The sequence below is a fragment of the Halictus rubicundus genome, chromosome 18 (genome assembly GCF_050948215.1).
Source record: "Halictus rubicundus isolate RS-2024b chromosome 18, iyHalRubi1_principal, whole genome shotgun sequence".
Lineage (NCBI taxonomy): Eukaryota > Metazoa > Arthropoda > Insecta > Hymenoptera > Halictidae > Halictus > Halictus rubicundus.
The window spans coordinates 7,484,408-7,504,346 of record NC_135166.1 but is presented as its reverse complement, the minus strand read 5'-3'; the positions used below and the strand labels follow the sequence as shown (position 1 = coordinate 7,504,346).

At 43.5% G+C, this 19,939-nt stretch overlaps 1 protein-coding gene across 6 annotated transcripts in view; it reads right to left on the bottom strand.

Moving 5' to 3' along the window:
• The window catches only part of Hth (Meis homeobox homothorax), a 617,913-nt gene that overhangs the window by 23,644 nt on the left and 574,330 nt on the right, over nt 1-19,939 (bottom strand). For all 6 annotated transcript variants that reach the window (XM_076803532.1, XM_076803533.1, XM_076803536.1 and 3 more), the window contains one exon: nt 10,076-10,134. In XM_076803532.1, coding sequence (XP_076659647.1) covers nt 10,076-10,134 — 59 coding nt within the window. The remainder of the gene's footprint in view (nt 1-10,075; nt 10,135-19,939) is intronic.

Here is a 19,939-nt window from a genome sequence, read left to right as displayed (position 1 = left end):
TCGCAACGCCCGGTTTCAAAGCCAACCGAACACGCGAAACTTTTGATAAAGAACGCAGCTTTTCGCCACCCCGGCGAACAACCAGCCGTCCCCCGAACCCTCCCGGGACTTCGAATCGCCCGGAATTTATGGAATAGAAACAGCAACAGCGTCCCTCGAAAATTTTTCGCTCTCCCGGACCCAGAAATTAAGTCTCGACTTTATCGGACAGCCTCCTTCCCAGACTCTCTCGTGTCTTTCTACATTTTTCGCAAAAAGGTTAGAACACACCTACGTCGCTCTATTTTGTTGGGTTGTTGCATGTGAAGTGTCCGATTTTCAACGGAATGAAAACTTGTTCGTTGATGTAGCACCATTGTAATCAATTTACTTTGTCAACGAATTGCAAGCTTCTCGGGTGTATTACTGTAGAAATTGACTTTTAATTTGGCTTCTTCGTTTAAAAGACTGTCATTTCTCTACTGAAGATGCACTTATGACTCAAATGAATGGGTAAAACGTAAAACAAGAAAAATGTTAGGCGATTTTAAGAGTGCGATTATATTACTCGTAACTTATACAAATTATTAAAAGAGGAAATAAGTGTCTATACAGCTCCTGTTTCTTGCAATGAATGCACTACATTTTTGTTCTGTATCAAAATCAGCAGTCTAGCCAATTCCATTTTTGCACATCTTCTTTACTCGAAATGGTATAAAATAAACCAAAAGTATATAGACTGCAGTAGTATTTCTTCATCAAAACTAGAACAAAACTGGTAAAACTGAACTTCTAAAGTAGCTTCCACATTTGTCTTTAAAGAACAGTGACTGCACCTTTTAAGATTATCAGCTTTAAGATTATCAGCTGTTATGGGCTAAACTTTACTTCAGGAAACCAGGAATTTTTAACTTTTTTTATGTAATTATATAGATTTTGGCGAGAAAATGCCGAAAATCCAAGTTTTAATCCTAGGAGGTCAGTCGTTCAAAAGTTATGCGTGTGTAAAGCTGTGCGATTTTCAGCGTTTTTGACAGGAAAGGCCGCCGCCATATTGGTATGTACTCAGATATCGTCCAATGAGTGAAACCGCGAGAAGGTTGATCGGGGTTAGGTTCGTAAGGGGCCGGGGGGTGAGGAGCGACGAGGGCCGACACGACTAGGCTTACAAATCTACGTTATCGACATCACCGTCTGCTTGTACTGCCATCTAGCGGCTCCGTTTGTTACAGGACGCGCGACGGTGAGTACATACCAACATGGCGGCGCCCTTACCTGTCGATCGTTCAACTTTAAACACGCGTAACTTTGAAACCAATCAATTTCTACCATTAAAACTTGGATTTTCGGAATTTTCTCGCTAAAATCTACAAGATTACACTAAAAAAAGTTAAAGATTTCTGGTTTCCTGAGGTAAAGTTTAACCCTGTTACGTATTTACGGGTTTTAACCCTTTACACTCGATTCTGTACCCTCTTGAACGAGTCGACGATCATCGTTTTTCATAATGATATAAAAAATGGCATATTGCACAAGACGCTCGTTTGAATACAGATTTTTACATTTGGATTTCAAAAATTGCTGCCATTGCAAGTGTTGTTCAAATAACTTGATTCCATATGGAGCAAACGGAACAGGTCATATATAGCAGAGATATTTCTAGATGTGATGAAGTATTTGGATTCTGGGGTCAATAGCTTCGTCTCGCTCTTTTTATGTTTTTAACAAGCACGATCCTTCTCGCGAAAAAGCACAAAGGGATGGAAATAATGGTAGGTTGAGTACCTGATTTAAGATTCAGGTTTTGGGAAGTCGAGTGCTGGCTTCACGATGGTTCAGAATCGGCGCGGAACGGCGCGTAAATATTTAGATAGTAAGTGGCGAAATTATATGATTTCCGCGGAACCCTCGGAGGGCGGTTCTGTTTAGTATCGTGGCATTTAGTACGCGCGATACACCTCCGTCAATTCCGCGCGTTTCTCAGAACCCATTCAATTTGTGCGGCGCGGTGGTACACAATGCGGCGAATTTGCCGCGTTCCAGGCGGCTGCTTTATGATCTGGCCCGCGTATTTTTGGAGCACTCCGCCGATTCCCATTAGAGGATACCGCCGCGCCGGGACGTTGTTCAAAAACAGACCCCTTAAAAATATTACATTACACTTTCAAATGGAACGGTCAGCCCGGTGTAAATTAAATTAAATCGCGGCGCGCGTGGCCCGAAATCAGCGTCGCGCAATCCGCTGATTGAAACGCTCTCGGAGGCAACGCGAAAAAATGCGTTCACTCGGCGACTCGGGGAATTATCGCGAGACACAGTTTACGGATTATGCTATGGATATTCTTTCGATTTCGTGATCTTTCGCGAGAATTTGCTTCGGAGATGAGATCCGAAATTTCTTTACATCGCGCATGCGTTGTGAACCGCAAAGAGAGGGTTCGACGCGACGTTCAGTTTTGATGGCGAGGACGTTCAGAACCCCCCGTGCGATATAAACCTAATAGAATCTGCGGACGACGCGAAAGCATCTTGTAAGTCATAAAACGATACTCAGCTAGTTTATACTTTATAGTTCGAGTGGCCGTCCGCCCGTGTACTATACGCGCGATTGAATGGGGGAAGGATTTAAAAGGGATCGCGGTTTTATGGCCGGTATTAGAACCGGTACAGCTAAAACCGTGCGCGACGCTTTATTGCTCTACCCCCATCGTGCGTGAGCGAAGCTAATTTTACACTAATTTTCGACGATAATCCGAAATTTCTTGGATCGTTTTCCGATTCGTACGCCCACAACAGAATCAAACGTATCGTCGAATTAAGGATCATTATAATTAGACTGCAGATGTTTATGCTAAATAAAAATAAAAATTGCTTCACTTTCCAGAGATGGAATTCAAGTAGACATGTATTTCTCTCTTTAATAAATCTAATAGGCTGAAGATAAAACATTGACATCTTCTATTTACAATTCCACCGACTCGCTTTTGTCGTAAATGTATAAAATCTGATTATAATTTCTGTCTCACCGATTCAATTTTGAAGTCGTTTTATGTTACATTTATTAATTGCCGGTCGACAATGTGTTAATTGGCTTCTAGCATGTCTGTAACATGCAGTGAATTTGAAGAAAATGCAGAAAAATAGGTTTTTTGAAAGTTCAGAACCAGAACGCCCGAGGGAGTTGCCACAAGAAAAGACAGAAGAAGCGGTGCTCAAAATAGTTGTGCGGTTGATAACACTTTACGATAGTTGATTCGAGATTTAAGGGCCGTGATGTCAACTAGTGAATCAGCATCGGGCAGAAGTCGCGCATGAAATCACTGATTGTAGCCCGTCGTTATCACGCGTAGCAAGAACAAGCTCGTCAACGGGCCCGCGCGCCGCACGCGGAACCTGGGAATAATAACAATGGGCCGCGGGCCACGCGGAGTCAATGCGGAGCAGCTGCGATCCCGCGTAATGAAAGTGTGATTGATGATCGGGCCGACGCGCGTCATTAGCTCGAGAGACGCGAAGAAGCGCGACGAGGAGGACGCGCACGGTTCTCCGGGGTTCCACGTCGCCGCGGAACGTGTTCTGAATTAGCGGGCAGCGCCGCTTAATATAATTCGAATGAGCTATCCCCCCACCCCCTCCTTCCCCCCGGTGCACCCCTCCGTCCCCGTAAACGTAATATTTCCGGATAAAAGAATATGAGCAATGACGCAGCTCGTGCGCGGATAATTTAAATGCTGGGAGCCGGGGAACCTGCACCGACCCGGAGCGACTCGTGATTGCCGAGCTCTGACTCGCAGAGGAAATTAGATTCAGAAACTCGGGCTCTTCGGGCACGAAATTCTGAGACGCGAGGCTCGACGCGCGAGATCAGTCCCATCATCAATGGCCAAGCTCGTACAACACTTTCACGTGAGTTTGTCATTATCAGACTGCAGATACTTCACGCTAATTCATTTTTTGTATGTATTACAGTTTATTCTTTTACGCTATGCAACGGGTGAGAATGTGAACATTTTTGTTTCGAAAATTATGCAAATTCGTACTGACGTTGAAAAATATTTTTTAATTAATGAAACCAACGCAGATTTCAAGACAGAAGTGTCATCTTTAAAATGGCCCCTTCATGAACGCTGTATGATTTCTTTGGCCCAGTAATTGAACATTGATTGAAAAGCGTGATTGACCAGGTTTGGATTATTATTTTGTGATTCCTGAATTTTTAAAGGTGATATCATGAGAAGTGTGTGAATAAGTTTATTCAGGAACGTATCGTAATCAAAATTGTACGAAATATCAATAAATTCGATCTTGATACTTTTATAGGGCAACACGCGCCAGTTACTTGAAAAACTGGGTTGGTTTAGTGTTAATTTAGAATTGGAAACCTCGTTAGAATAGAATCGTAGACAAGAGTGGATATTATAGAACTGATCCACAATAGTGATCGTATACACTGCTGAAATAGATTCAATTCAATTTCATTAAAGCAAATTCCTGCTCAACAAAATTTTACACTAAAGAACTTCATTTTAATGGAATGCAATTTGCTAAGAGCGCAATTAAACGAAATTGAATTTCTGTGTACGAACAGTTAAATTACTGCATCATGAGAAACCGTAATTAATTGATTTCAATATTTTCTTCACCATTGACTTCGATGAACGAAAATCGAAATAATGTTGCTTTTCATAGAACTTTGGAGATTCTTACGTGATACGAATGGACACATATTCTAATAGGTAAGTGACGCATGATAAAAGATTGACGTCCGCTAAGTAACCTCCCAGACCAAGGCTGTCAACGCGCGTTTAAGCTTCATGAGCTCTTAGGCGTTAGCTACTTTGACTCACACGTACATCATACAGAGTAACAGGTTGACCATAGCGAGCAGTGCAACGCCAACTGTCAAGCGATGTCAGTTTGCAACTATGAACTCGGGAGTCAAAGTTCCTCCGATTCGAGTATGATTGATGGAGACTCGACTGGTCGCCGAGCTACGGCTTGAGGAGCAGACGCAGGCTACGTCTTACAGATACAGTAATACCTCTCTCGTGAAACAGAATCCGTTCCTCGAGGCTCAAAGGTCAGAAATCATTTCCCGATAACAATTGCCGCAAAATGGATTAACCCTTTGCACTCGGACCTATTTTAACCACAAAATCAATCATTTTTTCCGACCCAGAATACTTCTGTTCCACATGATTTTCTTCATTTTATGAACATAAAACTGATATTTAGCATTTTATTAAATATAAACAAATTAAATTTTGTAAACAATATTTTGAGGTCTTGGCCTCAGAGTTGCCATTTGTTAAGAGTCAATCTGTTCCTAAATCCCAGATGATTTTCTAGATAGATAAGCACGTAGCCATGCACCATGGGCTTTTAAAAATTATAAAATAATCACCGGTAGGTGAAGTTTGAAAAAGAGATTTCTTTATTCGACGGCAGGAAAGCTTTACGTGTTACCGTGTTACTAGTTTACGTGTTCAGGCATCGAGATTTCAGTTGAAAATCAAGGTACTTCGGAAATTCAGGAACCGATTTGTACAAGAAAAGGTTCGACAACGGAAGTAACTACTAGGCAGGCAACTCTATTTTCAGCTGATGGATTTTTAAGTATTTCAGCCGAGCTCGGGGTCGAAACAGCGAGCTATCGATCCCTTTCGAAATAAACCGTGTCACCTCAAGCTAGCGGAGCCAGACGGGAACATCGGTTTCGCCGGTCCACGGGGGACCGTGAGCATTTGAGAGACACATTTATCTCGCTTCCGTTCGAACAAAATCTGCCCTGGGGCCTAATGCTTCGGCTATTAAGCTTTAATGGACTGCTGATCGTTCGAGGAAGGGGGTGGTCGAGGGGAGAAAAGGGAGGCGGAAAGGTGGGGAGGGGGGGGGGGATAGGCAGCCGGGACACGGTCTCGGAGGAATTGGAAAAATGGCCCGGGCACGAGAGCCAGGCTACGGCTTCGTGAGCTCTCGCGAATTTTTCTCTGCCGCGGCTCTGGTTATCGCCACGAGAACGCCTCACGGACCTGGAAAGTCCACGGAATTCTCACGTAACCCCATCGATTTCAATCGAGGGCCAAAGCCTGGTCGAGGGGGCTCCGGATAGGGCGAAGGCACGAAGCGCACACGGGGGTGGATGGGGGCACCCTCTCTCTCTCTCTCTCGCGCGCGCTAGCTCTGATCAGGATTGACTCGGGATGACAATCTAACGTACACGGGTTTCCACTTTAGTCGCGGCACGAACGACAACATTTCGGCTCGTTAGCTCCCGCCTCGTCCCCCTCGACTTTTCGAAATTACCCCGTCGCCGACCTGCGGGGTTTGCGATCGGCGTTGTCTGCCTGATCCCCGATCGGGAGCATCCGTTCGATTTGCGCGGATAAATGTTGCAGGAAGAACGCGCGTCACGTTTGTCAATCAGTTTTCCCGTGTCTCTGTTTAGGTATTCCTCGTGCATTGTCTGTCTGAAATTTTTCACCCTTAACACGTTCGCGACCGGCATTTGTTTCGTATTCTATCAAATGTGTCCTCTTGTAAAATATGAAAACAGAAAACACCACGGATTTCTGTAACAGATATGTCACAGAATTGCGTTGGAATTATAAATAGACTGCGGATGTTTCTGCAACTTCTAATTTTCATACTTTATTTTCTAAAAATTAATTTAGAAGAAATCTCTTCTTCGCTGATTGGGAAATTCATTGTACAAGGGCCAAATAGTAGGTGTTATGATATGTTAATTATTTTGCTCGTGCTACAACTGCATAATAATTCGACTGCGGATTGTATGAATTTATAATAATATTTGAAACAGCAGAAAGATTTTAAAAAGCGAAGAGTATTAGTACATTATTTTCAACCCACTCAAATTATTAAGGGGAGGAAGACATTCCTAAGTGACACCTGCATCTTGGACCGACAGTGCAGCCAGTTTTTCTTTTTCATAAAAGTCCGCTGTCCGCTGATGAGGAATAAGTTCCAGTGTCGAAACGAGCACCGTAACAGCACGATTTATTCCGCGTAGGAGTGCATCGTTTCCGAGCGCGTAACGGGCAAGTGATTTCTGGTCCGGCCCGAGAGGAATATATTCCGTTGCGCGGCGCGCGCGCGCGCGCGCGTATGCCGTCAAGGAAAACGCCCCTAAAGCTCTGCTTGGCCGTAGCAAACAACCCGTAACTCAGTGAGTGTTTATGAGGGAGCCGCTCGTAAAAATGCGAGCCCTGGTCGCGGCCCGTTTCGACCGTTTAACCGGACCACCCCATCGCGAGCGGAGCCTCCTGTTCCGTCGAAACAAAGAAACCCCGAAAAAAAGACAGTGTTCGTGGGGAAGACGGCGGCAGCGGCCCGGAGTGTGTTGCCGGCTCGTAAAACTCGGTCTGATCACCGGCACCAATTATCCCGCCGTTATCCGAACGTTATCCGGAACGTTATCCACCTTTGCCCACCCGGGGCCTTCACGAAACAGCCCTCCGCGCCATCATCCGAATCACAAGCGAACCCTTGAGCCCCCGAAGAGAGGGCCGGCCGGAGAGAGCCGACGCTACTTCCAGCCCCTAACCCTGGCTAGGTAACCGTTGTTGTCGCCTTTTACTGCAAACGAAGTGATTCCCTCCTCGTAAACGCGACGTCTTTACAGATTACACGGCCCGGATACGACGGGGGTTGCCTTTTCTTCCCTCCTGTTTGCTTTTTTGGTGGCTGAACGCCGCCCTAGCCGCCCCCGGGCCGCTCCTGCGTGTAGCGTTAAATTGCTCGGGTGGTTTTAGGTGCGTTGTAACGCGGCCACCCCTATTTTGTTTCGATGGCTATCCGGTCGCCAATACCGCGGTTTTTAATTGGCTCAACGTAATCGCAAGTGGACCCAGCCGAAAAGCTCTTCCATCCTATTCTTTCTTTCACCCCCGTTGCATCGTCTAGGCTACACCGAGCCTTTGACATTAGATCGCGTCGAACCTGACCGAAGATTTCTTTCTACCCCCTTTGAATTATCAAGGCTACTCCTAGCTCTTCCATCCTATTCTTTCTATCACCCCCATTGCATCGTCTAGGCTGCACCGAGTCTTTAACATTAGATCCCGTCGAATCTGACCGAAGATTTCTTTCTACCCCCTTTGAATTATCAAGGCTACTCCGAGCTTTCGATTAGAACATTCACCTCCCCCTTTAAATTGCTCGTGCTTGTGGTTTCGGGTGTGTTGTAACGCGGACACCCCTATTTTATTTTTAAGACTATACGGTCGTCAATACCGCGATTTTTAATTGCATAATCACAAGTGGACCCGACTTTTTTCCACCCCCTTTGCATCGCCTTTCAAGCTTTTGAAATTATAGAGCGGTAATCGCTGGCGTGGATGTTTGCGAACTATAACAATGAGTGGAATTGAATATAGAAATTAATCCATGTCTCTATTACGATGAATAATTGAATTTTAGACGAGCTATTATAGTATTATCGGAACACGTTGTCTCCTCATAGAATTTGACAGTTTTTAACATTCGACTGGTATTCAACAGAGATATTTCCCTACTGCCAGGGATTAATATTTCTATTAATGAACGACTTTAGTCCGATATTAACACGATTTTGCATTCTTAATGAAGGCCAAAGACTGCTTCTTTCGAGATTAAAATAATCTACACCTGACAATTTTCATTACTGTATTTTTTGACAACTTCAGACACTGAATTTATATGAATCCACGATTATTTATGAAAGTCGATATCTATTTGAGGTCCAACCGCTACGATGTGAAGCGATAGTTCACAAGTCAGAGTAGGTATGAATCTAAGGGTAACCTAAGAGAGACGAGCCAGGGTAATCGGCGGTCGCCGAAGGAACAAGAGCAACGATTTCGTATTATTCTAGTGATTCGTTTATTGATAAATGATCAAGGAGATTGCGGCGCTTGGCAACGCGAGGATTTCCAAAGCACCCGTTACATGAATTGCACGGGCAACACGTCGCGAGCAATTCTTCCGGAACAAATCGAATTGACTGGCGACGTGATTGCCAGTTTCCAAAATTTCCATTCTCGCGAGCGTCTTACAACTAACGTGACCCTAACCGAGTACAATGCGATTTTCCTACGTGTCTAACTACGTCAACGAACAGTAGATATCTATGCCATAAAAGGATTAATACAATGAACGATCTAAATTAAAAATTATCCAATTAATTCTTTTACAAAACGGTAAAAATCCTTACGCTAAAGATATAAAAGAAATTTCATTTATACACAGTCAAGCCGGAAAACAAGTTGACCATTAACGCATGTAGGCAAATGATTATGATATATCTTTAATAAATGGAGTACATGTTTTACTAACGTTTTTGTTTACTTACTTATACCTTCTAAATAAAAACAACACGTTACCAAAACAAATATTATCATTATTAAAGACATGACATATTCATTTGCCTGCATACGCCAATCGTTAACTTACTTTCCAATTCGACTGTGTGTATGTATATAAAAGATCCTTAAAGTGATTAAAAATCTCCTACCATAACGTACAATGAATAAAAAAACTAAACGTAAAAAGAGAATGTAACTATTTAAAATGAGTAAAATTTTGCTCATACGTACACAAAATGAATAAAATTGATAGAAATACTTAAAACGAAACAAAAACTTGCTATCTATTATATCTAAAAGATACTTAAAATCAATGAGAAAATAAAACAAAACATAATTATAATTGTTTTTCATATAAATGTTATGAAGGGTTAATAGATTATAAAAATGTATAGCAAACGATAAATCATTGAATAAAATCTACGAAAATCCATGTTCGGTGAAACGGGTATAGGAAAAAGGGAAAACAATGTCTCCGGTGAATAGGGGTTCGCTTAATCGAGGACAATTATGCCAATTCGATGAGCGGCCCTATCTGGACCGCTAGTGTTCCTTCGTTTCGACGTGCACATCGATCTACGTCAAGCGATAAGGACCGGGTGTGTAACCCTCGTGATAAGCCGGATAAACGTATCCGTGATGCATGCCCGGCACAGGTGACATGAAATTATACGCGTCTTCGGTGTTGTATGTGTGTGTGTAAGGATCTGTTGACAGAATGGGGCTCGTCTTACCGGCTCGATTGCTCTGGTCGATCATTGGCTGGACGATTCTACGCCTCGCGTTGATGAACCTGGAACAAAGGAAACGATCCAAATTAGTAAAGTGTAGAGCGCTTCGAGACACACAAGCTAAAACTGAAACTCGTAAAAAAATATCATCGGACACTTGACAAATCTAAACTAGCTGGAATCATCGTAAACTCTTTGTAAAAGCGTCGTTAAAACTTTATGCACAGGAAATTATTTAATGTACTCTTAAGATCCATTTCCAAGGATACGATCGAATCATTGTAGGGTTGTTAAATAAAATATACTTATCGAGCTACTTCCCGTTTCGATTAGTGTCTGTTTCAACCACTTCGAGAAAAGATGAGAAAAATTTGCACATTCTTTTATTCTATACAATCAGTGTGAATGTCTTGTAGAAAAATTTTAAAAGATTGCGAAGCTTCAAGAGCGACATCTTCCAGAGGTATAGCGAGGGGTCTACGTCAGCAGATAATCTAAATGGAAGCTCAGTCATTTAGTCCCGCGAACTATGTAAATCTCTGTCCAGCGTTGGTAGCGAGGAATCTATTCGGGTAATCAGAGATAACGATTCGAGTCAGGTAGCCAGACGTATTCATGACTCATTATGTAGATCAGTGGATCACGGGTAGCGGGCATTAGGCGATCGCCGCGATAAGGTCGAAAGCTCGGTCAGAACGCGCGTACGTACGTCGATGTATCGTTCATCTCAATTTGGCCGGCCGGGGCGGCACCGTCGATATTTCATCGGCGTAAGGTCGGTAATTGTCGGACGTAATTTCCGGCCGAATCGTGTATGTTAATTTGACGAAGTGGCCCGAGCGAAATGCACGGGAGAAAGAGGGCTACAGGTGCGCGGGACTGCGGCCAATCAGAACTCGTCCTATCGATCCTACTTGCGTCAAAGTCACGTCGCTCTTCGTTCGTCGATAACATTCTCCGCCGCAAACGTCGAACAGTTCCTCGAAGAAATTTTATGAACTTTGTCAGTCGCAGGAAAAACAAACTTTGGAAAGACATAGTCGAAACAGGAATGCAATGTTTTCATTGGCTAATTTGTCGATCAGCCCTCAACCGGAACTTACTTTCTGAGTGAATATAATTTATTTAATCGTCGACGAGAATCAACCTTGTTTCATAAAGTTGGACATGTGATGAGATTGCTGAGGATTGCTTACGCTTTTATCATATATAGTTATTTAAGAATTGTTAATTTAAACTAAATATTTATAATTGCACGTGTTAGTTGTACATATTAAGCTGACGATGTTTCCTTCCTTTCAAGTTCGACGATTTTTTAGTATCGGGCTGACCGATACTACGTCGAACGTTCCCTACGTCTGACCAATTGTGGGTTTATACTACTGAAAGATTGCCTCGAGGTATCTCACCACGTGGCAAATTTATATGCGAACAAGCATGTCTGCAATTTATTTGTTATTTGCTACTGCTATTCACTCTTACGCTCATCAATGAGATTAACATTATTATATACTTATTAATAAATAAGTTCGGTGGAAAACATAAAGGCGCCTTAATGCTAAGAGTGTACTTATCACTAGACTTCGGATTTTTATGGAAAATAAAAATGATCTATTGCAAGACACAGGAGCTACATATACATTTATTTATTTTGCTAATAGTTTTATTGAGTTGAAAACAATACAGTGGGATTTTTAAGATCTTTAAACGACTTTATTGTTTTGCATTTGATCTACTCATGTCTGCCATAAATGCATAAAATCCGCAGTTATTTATGCCTCATTGCAAATGTACATCTCTCAATAAATCAAGAGAGAATCTCGGACAGCAAAGTGAATTATGGGAACATTGATCGAGCCCAAGAAAACGTACACAAAATTTCAGCAGAAAGTTACGGAGTGCAAAGTGGAAGTTCTTCCATGATCCACGATCGAGCCGCGGGAGGTGTATACATAAAATTCCAGGGAAAAGCCACCAAATGGAAGACGAAAGTTTTTTTCCGCTCAGGTGATAACCCAACGGGACAGTAAGTCGTTTGGTAAGCGTGAACACGGGTTGGAAATTTTTGCGGAAGCGGCGGGAGTGTTGTGTGCCCCGGAGCGGGGCCGGAAACCCGAGCGCGACCTATTATCTCGCTAACAACGAGGAAAAAGGGGGCGGCGTGTTGTCGGAGGAGCGGAACGCGGCAAGAAGCGAGCGAGCCGGCGCGGCATCCTCGATACGTCATTAGCCACGGTGAAGGAGCTTCCGTGCGAGCGCTTTCCAAACAATAGATCTGCGGTCTATTTCGAGGTTGGTAGAGGTCCAACGCGGGGGCGGTGGTGACTCGAGGGGTCGGTGGAGCAGCCGAGGGGGACGCGGGACCGAAAGGAAGACGGGCGAAAGGGCGTACGTCAGCCGACGTCAGCGTCGCGGCGCCCTAATGGGCGCAGACGCCGGAAGTGATTGGGTTTCTGCTCGACTGACTCGAGAGCACACCCCCTTCTCATCGCGGGGAACCACGGGGGCGGAAAAGGGGGGGCTCGTGGAGAGGAAACGCCGCGCCGGCAGATGCAACCCCTCTCTTGTTTCGCGGCGCATCTTTCTTGCCCGGCCTTGCTCTCCTGGACGACTACCAGGCTGCTCTCGCCCTTATGAATAATAATTATCAAAGTCTCGCCGCAGCCCGGCCGTTTCGTCGCTCGGACGCAAACGAACCTCGACCGGAAGCCGAACGACTCTGACGGGGACTTCGCGTTCGATTAACATGGCCGGGCACGGTTCAACGGCTGTATCGATATCGATGGTAATGCGCCGGGTGGATCGGGGGCGGGGATCCGAAGACGACAAGGAGACAAGAGGTTCGAGAGGATATTGTGGCGCGGGGAGTGTTGCGCGCGGAATCTGCAGGAGAAATGCCGGTGCGAGCTGTTGATTTGAATAATTGCAATATTGCTTGTTGCGTAAGAGGTTCCGGAGCTCGACGGTGTAGAAAAGAATTCTGCTCATAGGTCATTACTAGACTGCGAATTCCATGCATTTATGGCAAGAAAGTACAAAACACAAAATAGAAGAAACATCGTATGAATTTAATATTACGTTATGTACAATCTATTCAAGAAGAAATTAATTTTTATGTAACTCCTTATTATGCACAAAGATCCAGCCATTACCGGTCTGTTACAACGTCACCAGCTGGCAGTCCTCGAAAGCGCTTCCGCAAACACAACAATGGTCGTTTACTTTTTGTAAACCTGTGTCTTCGAGGACAATCGCAAGGTTTTTGCTCGTCTGAGAGATGTCCGACACTTCTTGCTTTACGATTAGTTTCATGACCGAATCGCGAAATCGTATTTTTCTTCAGTAATTTTCGTCGATGTTCGACTGTGCATCGCGAAGCGGGAAGTAGGAGGCGTTCTAAAGTGTGCATGCAATTAGGAAGAAGCGTCGAGAGACGACAGAAACGCGCGACTACGTGCGCAGAATTTTTTCTCCGAGCTCGTTCGAGCCGTCGAACATGAGCACCATCGAATTGCAAATTTGCAGGCCTGTTACGACCCCTGAGCGCAACGAACATCAAGGACGTATCGTCGACGGAACGTATACAGAGCAGCCCGTCATCCAGAAACGAGTCGAACAAGTACATAAACGGCAGGAGGATCGCAACAAACTGGCTCCCTTCAAAGTCAAGGCCTCGGCTATCGTTGGATGAAAGAGTATCCCTGCTTGTATAAACCGAGGGCCCCTTCCCAGCCCCCGGATACTCCTAAACGCCTCTGGTTCCCCTTTGGCGGCGTAGGCAGCGTGTCACAGCCAGCTGACTACCGTCGACCCACCCCCGCGCTACCCTCGCTGGCAACCACCCCCGTGGCTGAAATATCGCCCGAACAATGGCGCGCAGCCCCTGGCCAAAGGAGAACGGGGACAAGCCGGGAGAAAGAGAGAGAGAGAGAGATAGAGAGAGAGAGAGAGAGAGAGAGAGAGAGGCAAAAAGAGAAAGAGAGATTCAGAGGCAGTGGCAACTGCCCAATCTTTCCTCTCCTTCTGCACGGGACCCGGCGAATATCTTCGCCGCCGGAAAACTTAAGCCCGCCGCGCAGAAAACGGACAGGATAAAATTTTACAGTCGAGGTGGCGGCTGGCAAACGACCTGGCCGACCCTCCACAGAGCTCGTCGACCCTCCTCGGGAATGTTGCGCGAATTCTCCGTTAATTCTTCAACCAATGACATAATATCGAACGTCTCTCGAATTCTCGCGCGCAGCCGCACGTTGTGCTTCAACCATGACCAAACGCTTAGGAAAGTCTTGGCAAATGACAATGCTAGAATATCCCGAGCTATGCACTGTATGTACAGTTTATTTTTCGAGAACAACTACTTTTTGCATGGAATCCTTGTTCGTTGCTTGCCAGCGATTCCCACCACGAGGTACTCAAGGTTCTGGAACTCGTGGTGGGGATTATGGTCGCAGGAATAAATGAAGATCACCTTCCGACTATCAAAGAGAAATTAATGCGAATGTTTTTCTGCAGGTATTCCCCTTGCTTTGCGAGAGCATGCGCGACTCATCTGCTAATAGTCGCGAGTCACCGGTGCCGATCGAGAAGTCCGTTTTTACGGTCATCATCGTAATTAAAAAGGCGTCGAGGGGGGGGGGGCAGTTACGCGGGCAGCAATTAAACGCGGGGCTCTATTTTCACCGGGGAAAACCGTCGCTCGCTGAGATGCGCTTTTCATGGGTTTATTATCGCGCGCTATCGTAATGGCCCACTAAAATTATCGGTTTACGATGCAGCGCGGGGTCCAACGTCACACCCCGCGTCCCCCCTCCCACGCTTGGACCCCCGTCTATCCCGAGGGTGGCCGAAGCATATTGTGCAGTAGGAACCAACCCTTGGATGACAAAACACTTTTCACCGCGCCCTCCTCGTGCTTTCAGGATTTTAATGCAGTTTTGATTATGAAGCCGATGCGGGGAGGGCGCATCTCGGTTTCGCGGCGTGAAACAAACCCGACGAACGCGCCCCGTCACGCGAGGGGTTGCTAACACCGGCCCTCGTCGCCTCGTCATCGTTCCGTTTCCGAATTTGAATTTTTCATGGAACCCGACACCTAGCTTTCCATCCGCGCACAGGACGATTTAATAAACGGCTTTAATAAACCCTCCGGCCGCGCCGGTCCGCGGAGACGCCGGGACACGGTAACTGTTTTCGGTGGGCGAGGGTGGATCGACCGGCGAATTGTTTTAAAAAATTCTGTTTCGATCGCGGAGTTATTGCTCCTAACTCTCATTACTATACGGACTTTTCGGCCAGATGAAAGTTGGCTGCATCTTAAGGGTGAAATCGTCACTAAATAAAATAATTGCAATACAATTGTAGCGTGGCTTGCACAAGGCCAACGTAATATCCTTCAATATTATTACGTTTCATATAACTTTTACTGAATTTTTATTTTAGACGGACCATATGAAACTAGTCTTGAAAAGTGTAAAAGAATCCAATTTGGTTTGCGCACTCCAAACTTTCGTTAAATATCGAAAAACCCGGAGTATCGATTAAGTCGAATATTCGGCCCCATTCACAGGTTGTTACGGCTCGAACGAAATTTCGGTCAGTAACTCTGTTAACCTACTTGCGGCGGCCATCGCTCGAGAGGACAGGTCCCGGAAATGTTTCAGCGCGATTGACAAATCGCTGATACTCATGGCGGTCGGGTTCGAGGCTCGTCGTTACTTTTTATGGTGACGGGGGTGGAGGAAAGGGTGGGAGGCAAGAACATATGACAGGGTTCTGTGCCGCGAAAAAAAGGCATAAAAGCCGGAGTTACGACGGGGGTGTCTGCCGCATGACCTTCCGGCGCCGTGACGAAATTTAGTACGCTCCGGAGCGCATACATGAATAATGTCGGAATTTGCTTATACACACGCTCCGCGTGGATTCGATTTATATGGTTTTTGGAAACGGTTCGGAATCGAGCGGAGATCGAATGACCGGGGAGCCGTTTGCTGCGTGAATTCCGCCGAGGAATGGGCTCGTTCTCGCTGAATCGCAGAAATCGAGGATCTCGCAGATATAAGTGCCACAATGTAACGACACGTAACTCTTGCATCCGTTCGAATGATATAAAAAACGTTATAAAGTAGTGTTTCATTTTGACTCGATCAATGCAGAAACTAGTGAATCTCCAAATTTATTTAGGTCTAACAAGGGAACATATTCAAGTGCGAATTTCCGATTTTGATGAAACTTATGTGACATATAGTTCTTTGAAAAATATTTGACACGTATTTTTTTTTATCGGCAACCATCCACTTTGAAGGGGTGAAAACAGCCCTCAAAGTTGGGGGTCAAAACCATATTTTTTGAAATATCTCGGAAACCAGAGGTCGAAAAAATTTGAATTTTTTTTTAAATTGTGTGTTTTTCAATGAGAAATGTAGTCGCGCAAGAAAAATTTAACAAAAGTCTTTTGTTTAAACAATATATTGAAAATTTGATTTTTTTTTGCAGTTTCTCTTATTTATTGTTAGTTCATTTTAATGTAAACTTGGGTGTGTGATCTTTGATCAAAATTAGGGTTTACATGTTTCAGGATTTTTTTTTTTTTTGCCATTTAACAATAATTATGCATTATGGAAGATAGTCTTGCATCTGCCGTGCGTAGGAAGGAATTGTGGCTTGTTTTATCGAAATATAAGTATTTACTATAAACGTGTATAGTATTTTAAACAATACCACTGGGTTATGTGTCGTTTATTGTTTTATTAGTAGCTAAAGAAGGTGGCGCAGGTAGCAGCGTGACGCGGTGCTAATTACCGCGGCGGAGTAAGGGTACCGACTTTTATAGCCAATTCGCCTGTGAATTTCTGCAATCGTTGGGCCTTCGGTCAAAATATCCCTGCAGCCTTTTTAAACTGTGAATCCTCGAACCTGGAGTTTCCCTCGTCATTTATGGTAGCTCTAAAAAGAGCTGATTTTGAAAGAAGTGCTGTCCACAAAGATTATTCTACATAATTCTGGCAATATTGATGTCCTGTGATTGTTGGGCCTTCGGTCAAAATATCCCTGCAGCCTTTTTAAACTATGAATCCTCGAACCTGGAGTTTCCCTCGTCATTTATGGTAGCTCTGAAAAGAGCTGATTTTGAAAGAAGTGGTGTCCACAAAGATTATTCTACATAATTCTGGCAATAATGATACTCGATGATAAAATGAGAAAAACATAAATGTTCTTTGCACCAAGAACATTTCAGTACGACTACATTTGAACAATGGAAACACGTTAAACCATCTAATTTTGTAAAGCAGAACTCTACGGGATTTTCAAATTCTCCTGGCCGTTCTTCTATATATCCACTGCGGAACCAAGCATATTGAAACAGCCGTTTATAACGCGCAGCTGATAATTGGTTGTGGATTAATGACTGTAATTTAATAATATTATTTCTTGCGTGTAGATTAAAATCAATATTTAACAATATTGCAAGATCGGAAAGTTTTCTTGCAAAATTCTTCCAAATGCGGAATCCATACACGTCAAGTGGTTGGATTAATGGCGTCGTATTTTTTGGTATCGTCAATACCTCTAATTGTTTGTCTTCTGGCAGGGCGTTACGTATGATCTCGTCGTTGTATCCATTCCACGAGTCAAGAAGTAAAACAGAATTTTCTGGAGCAGATGGGAGAAATACTTCAATCAACCACGTTCTAAATAACTCCTTCGTTAGTTTTCCCGATGTGGAAGCTTCAATATGTACATTAGGTGCCGTGAACACACTTCTTCGTACACGAGGTCCTAACTGCCCTTTGACTTCTTTCAAAACAATATATAATGGCGATAGCAACTGTCCGTCAGCTGAAATTGTGGGCTGGATAGTGTAGCTGTGCGTTGTTGAAGATATCGATTGGACAAGAGCACCCGTTTCTTTTTCACCTTTGTGTGAAAGTGTTCGACCAGAGTGCAATTCCAACTGGAACCCACTTTGATCACTGTTGAAAATATTGCTTGCGCCATAATTTTCAAAATACCCTTTCACATGATGCACAAAATCTTCTGCTGCTGCGGTCAAATCTGTTAAATGGTTAGTATGATGGCGGGTAACGAGTTTCGTCGTTTTTCTCGATACTATATTATAGTTTTCTTTAAACTTCCACAACCAAAAGGACGATGCCTGGAATCCTTCTAAATTTATTGATAAATTTTCGTGCATTGCCCACCGTCTCAAATCTACGTCGTGTACCAAAATTTTATTATTTCTCGCTACAATAAATTTTTCAAGTGTAGCATGTGCAATTGCTGTAAGTTTATCGTAACGAGATCCGCCTGTATTAATTTGCTCTTCCCATCTGTATAAATCTGATTTTCTCTTCAATTTCTTGTATTTGTTCTTCACAGTTTCGAAGTTTAGTGGTCTTTTTCTTCCACTCTTCCAAAAATCTACAGCTTTCTTCTTATAATCTAAATCAATGCCTCCAAATTCTATTTCTTCTGGACTCTCGTCTGGAGAACTTGAAGACGACGGTTTAGATGTTGACGCTGATTCCAAATCTTCTTCATCTTCGGGAACATTAAATGAAGTCGGTTCGTCTGTTAGGTCATCGAATATTAATTCCTGTTGCGTTTCGAAATTCATGTACCCTGCTTCTCTGTAGCTATTAATCAGGTCTATAATTATGTTTGCCAGTTCAATTTCCTTTCCATTCGTGGGTGTTCCCTCGTTATTGTTACTGCTATATGTTGCCATCAAAATATTTATAACGTTCACCGGATTGACCTTCATGTTTGTAAAAACGAATCTAACAATACAAATAAACAATAAGCAAAAGCAAAATTAATATAATGTTCGAACTTTATTATTGCCAGAAATTATTTGATATATGTGGCACCGTTTTAAAAATCCGAAAGAAGTAGCCTTAACTTCTTGATATGTACGTTGCTTTACAAACCGTAATGCAGAAAGACTAATAGCACATACAGCAAAGTGCCCATATTTATACATTCTGAAGACTGTTTTACGTTTCCCCCTCTCTCACTCTAACAACCAATGGAATTGTTTGAAAATATTTGGGTCCTTCTTAAATGCTGTATATAACCGAGGTAAAACTGATGTGCGGCATTGGCACCAGCTCTTTTCAGAGCTACCATAAATGACGAGGGAAACTCCAGGTTCGAGGATTCATAGTTTAAAAAGGCTGCAGGGATATTTTGACCGAAGGCCCAACAATCACAGGACATCAATATTGCCAGAATTATGTAGAATAATCTTTGTGGACAGCACTTCTTTCAAAATCAGCTCTTTTTAGAGCTACCATAAATGACGAGGGAAACTCCAGGTTCGAGGATTCACAGTTTAAAAAGGCTGCAGGGATATTTTGACCGAAGGCCCAACGATTGCAGAAATTCACAGGCGAATTGGCTATAAAAGTCGGTACCCTTACTCCGCCGCGGTAATTAGCACCGCGTCACGCTGCTACCTGCGCCACCTTCTTTAGCTACTAATAAAACAATAAACGACACATAACCCAGTGGTATTGTTTAAAATACTATACACGTTTATAGTAAATACTTATATTTCGATAAAACAAGCCACAATTCCTTCCTACGCACGGCAGATGCAAGACTATCTTCCATAATGCATAATTATTGTTAAATGGCAAAAAAAAAAAAAATCCTGAAACATGTAAACCCTAATTTTGATCAAAGATCACACACCCAAGTTTACATTAAAATGAACTAACAATAAATAAGAGAAACTGCAAAAAAAAATCAAATTTTCAATATATTGTTTAAACAAAAGACTTTTGTTAAATTTTTCTTGCGCGACTACATTTCTCATTGAAAAACACACAATTTAAAAAAAAATTCAAATTTTTTCGACCTCTGGTT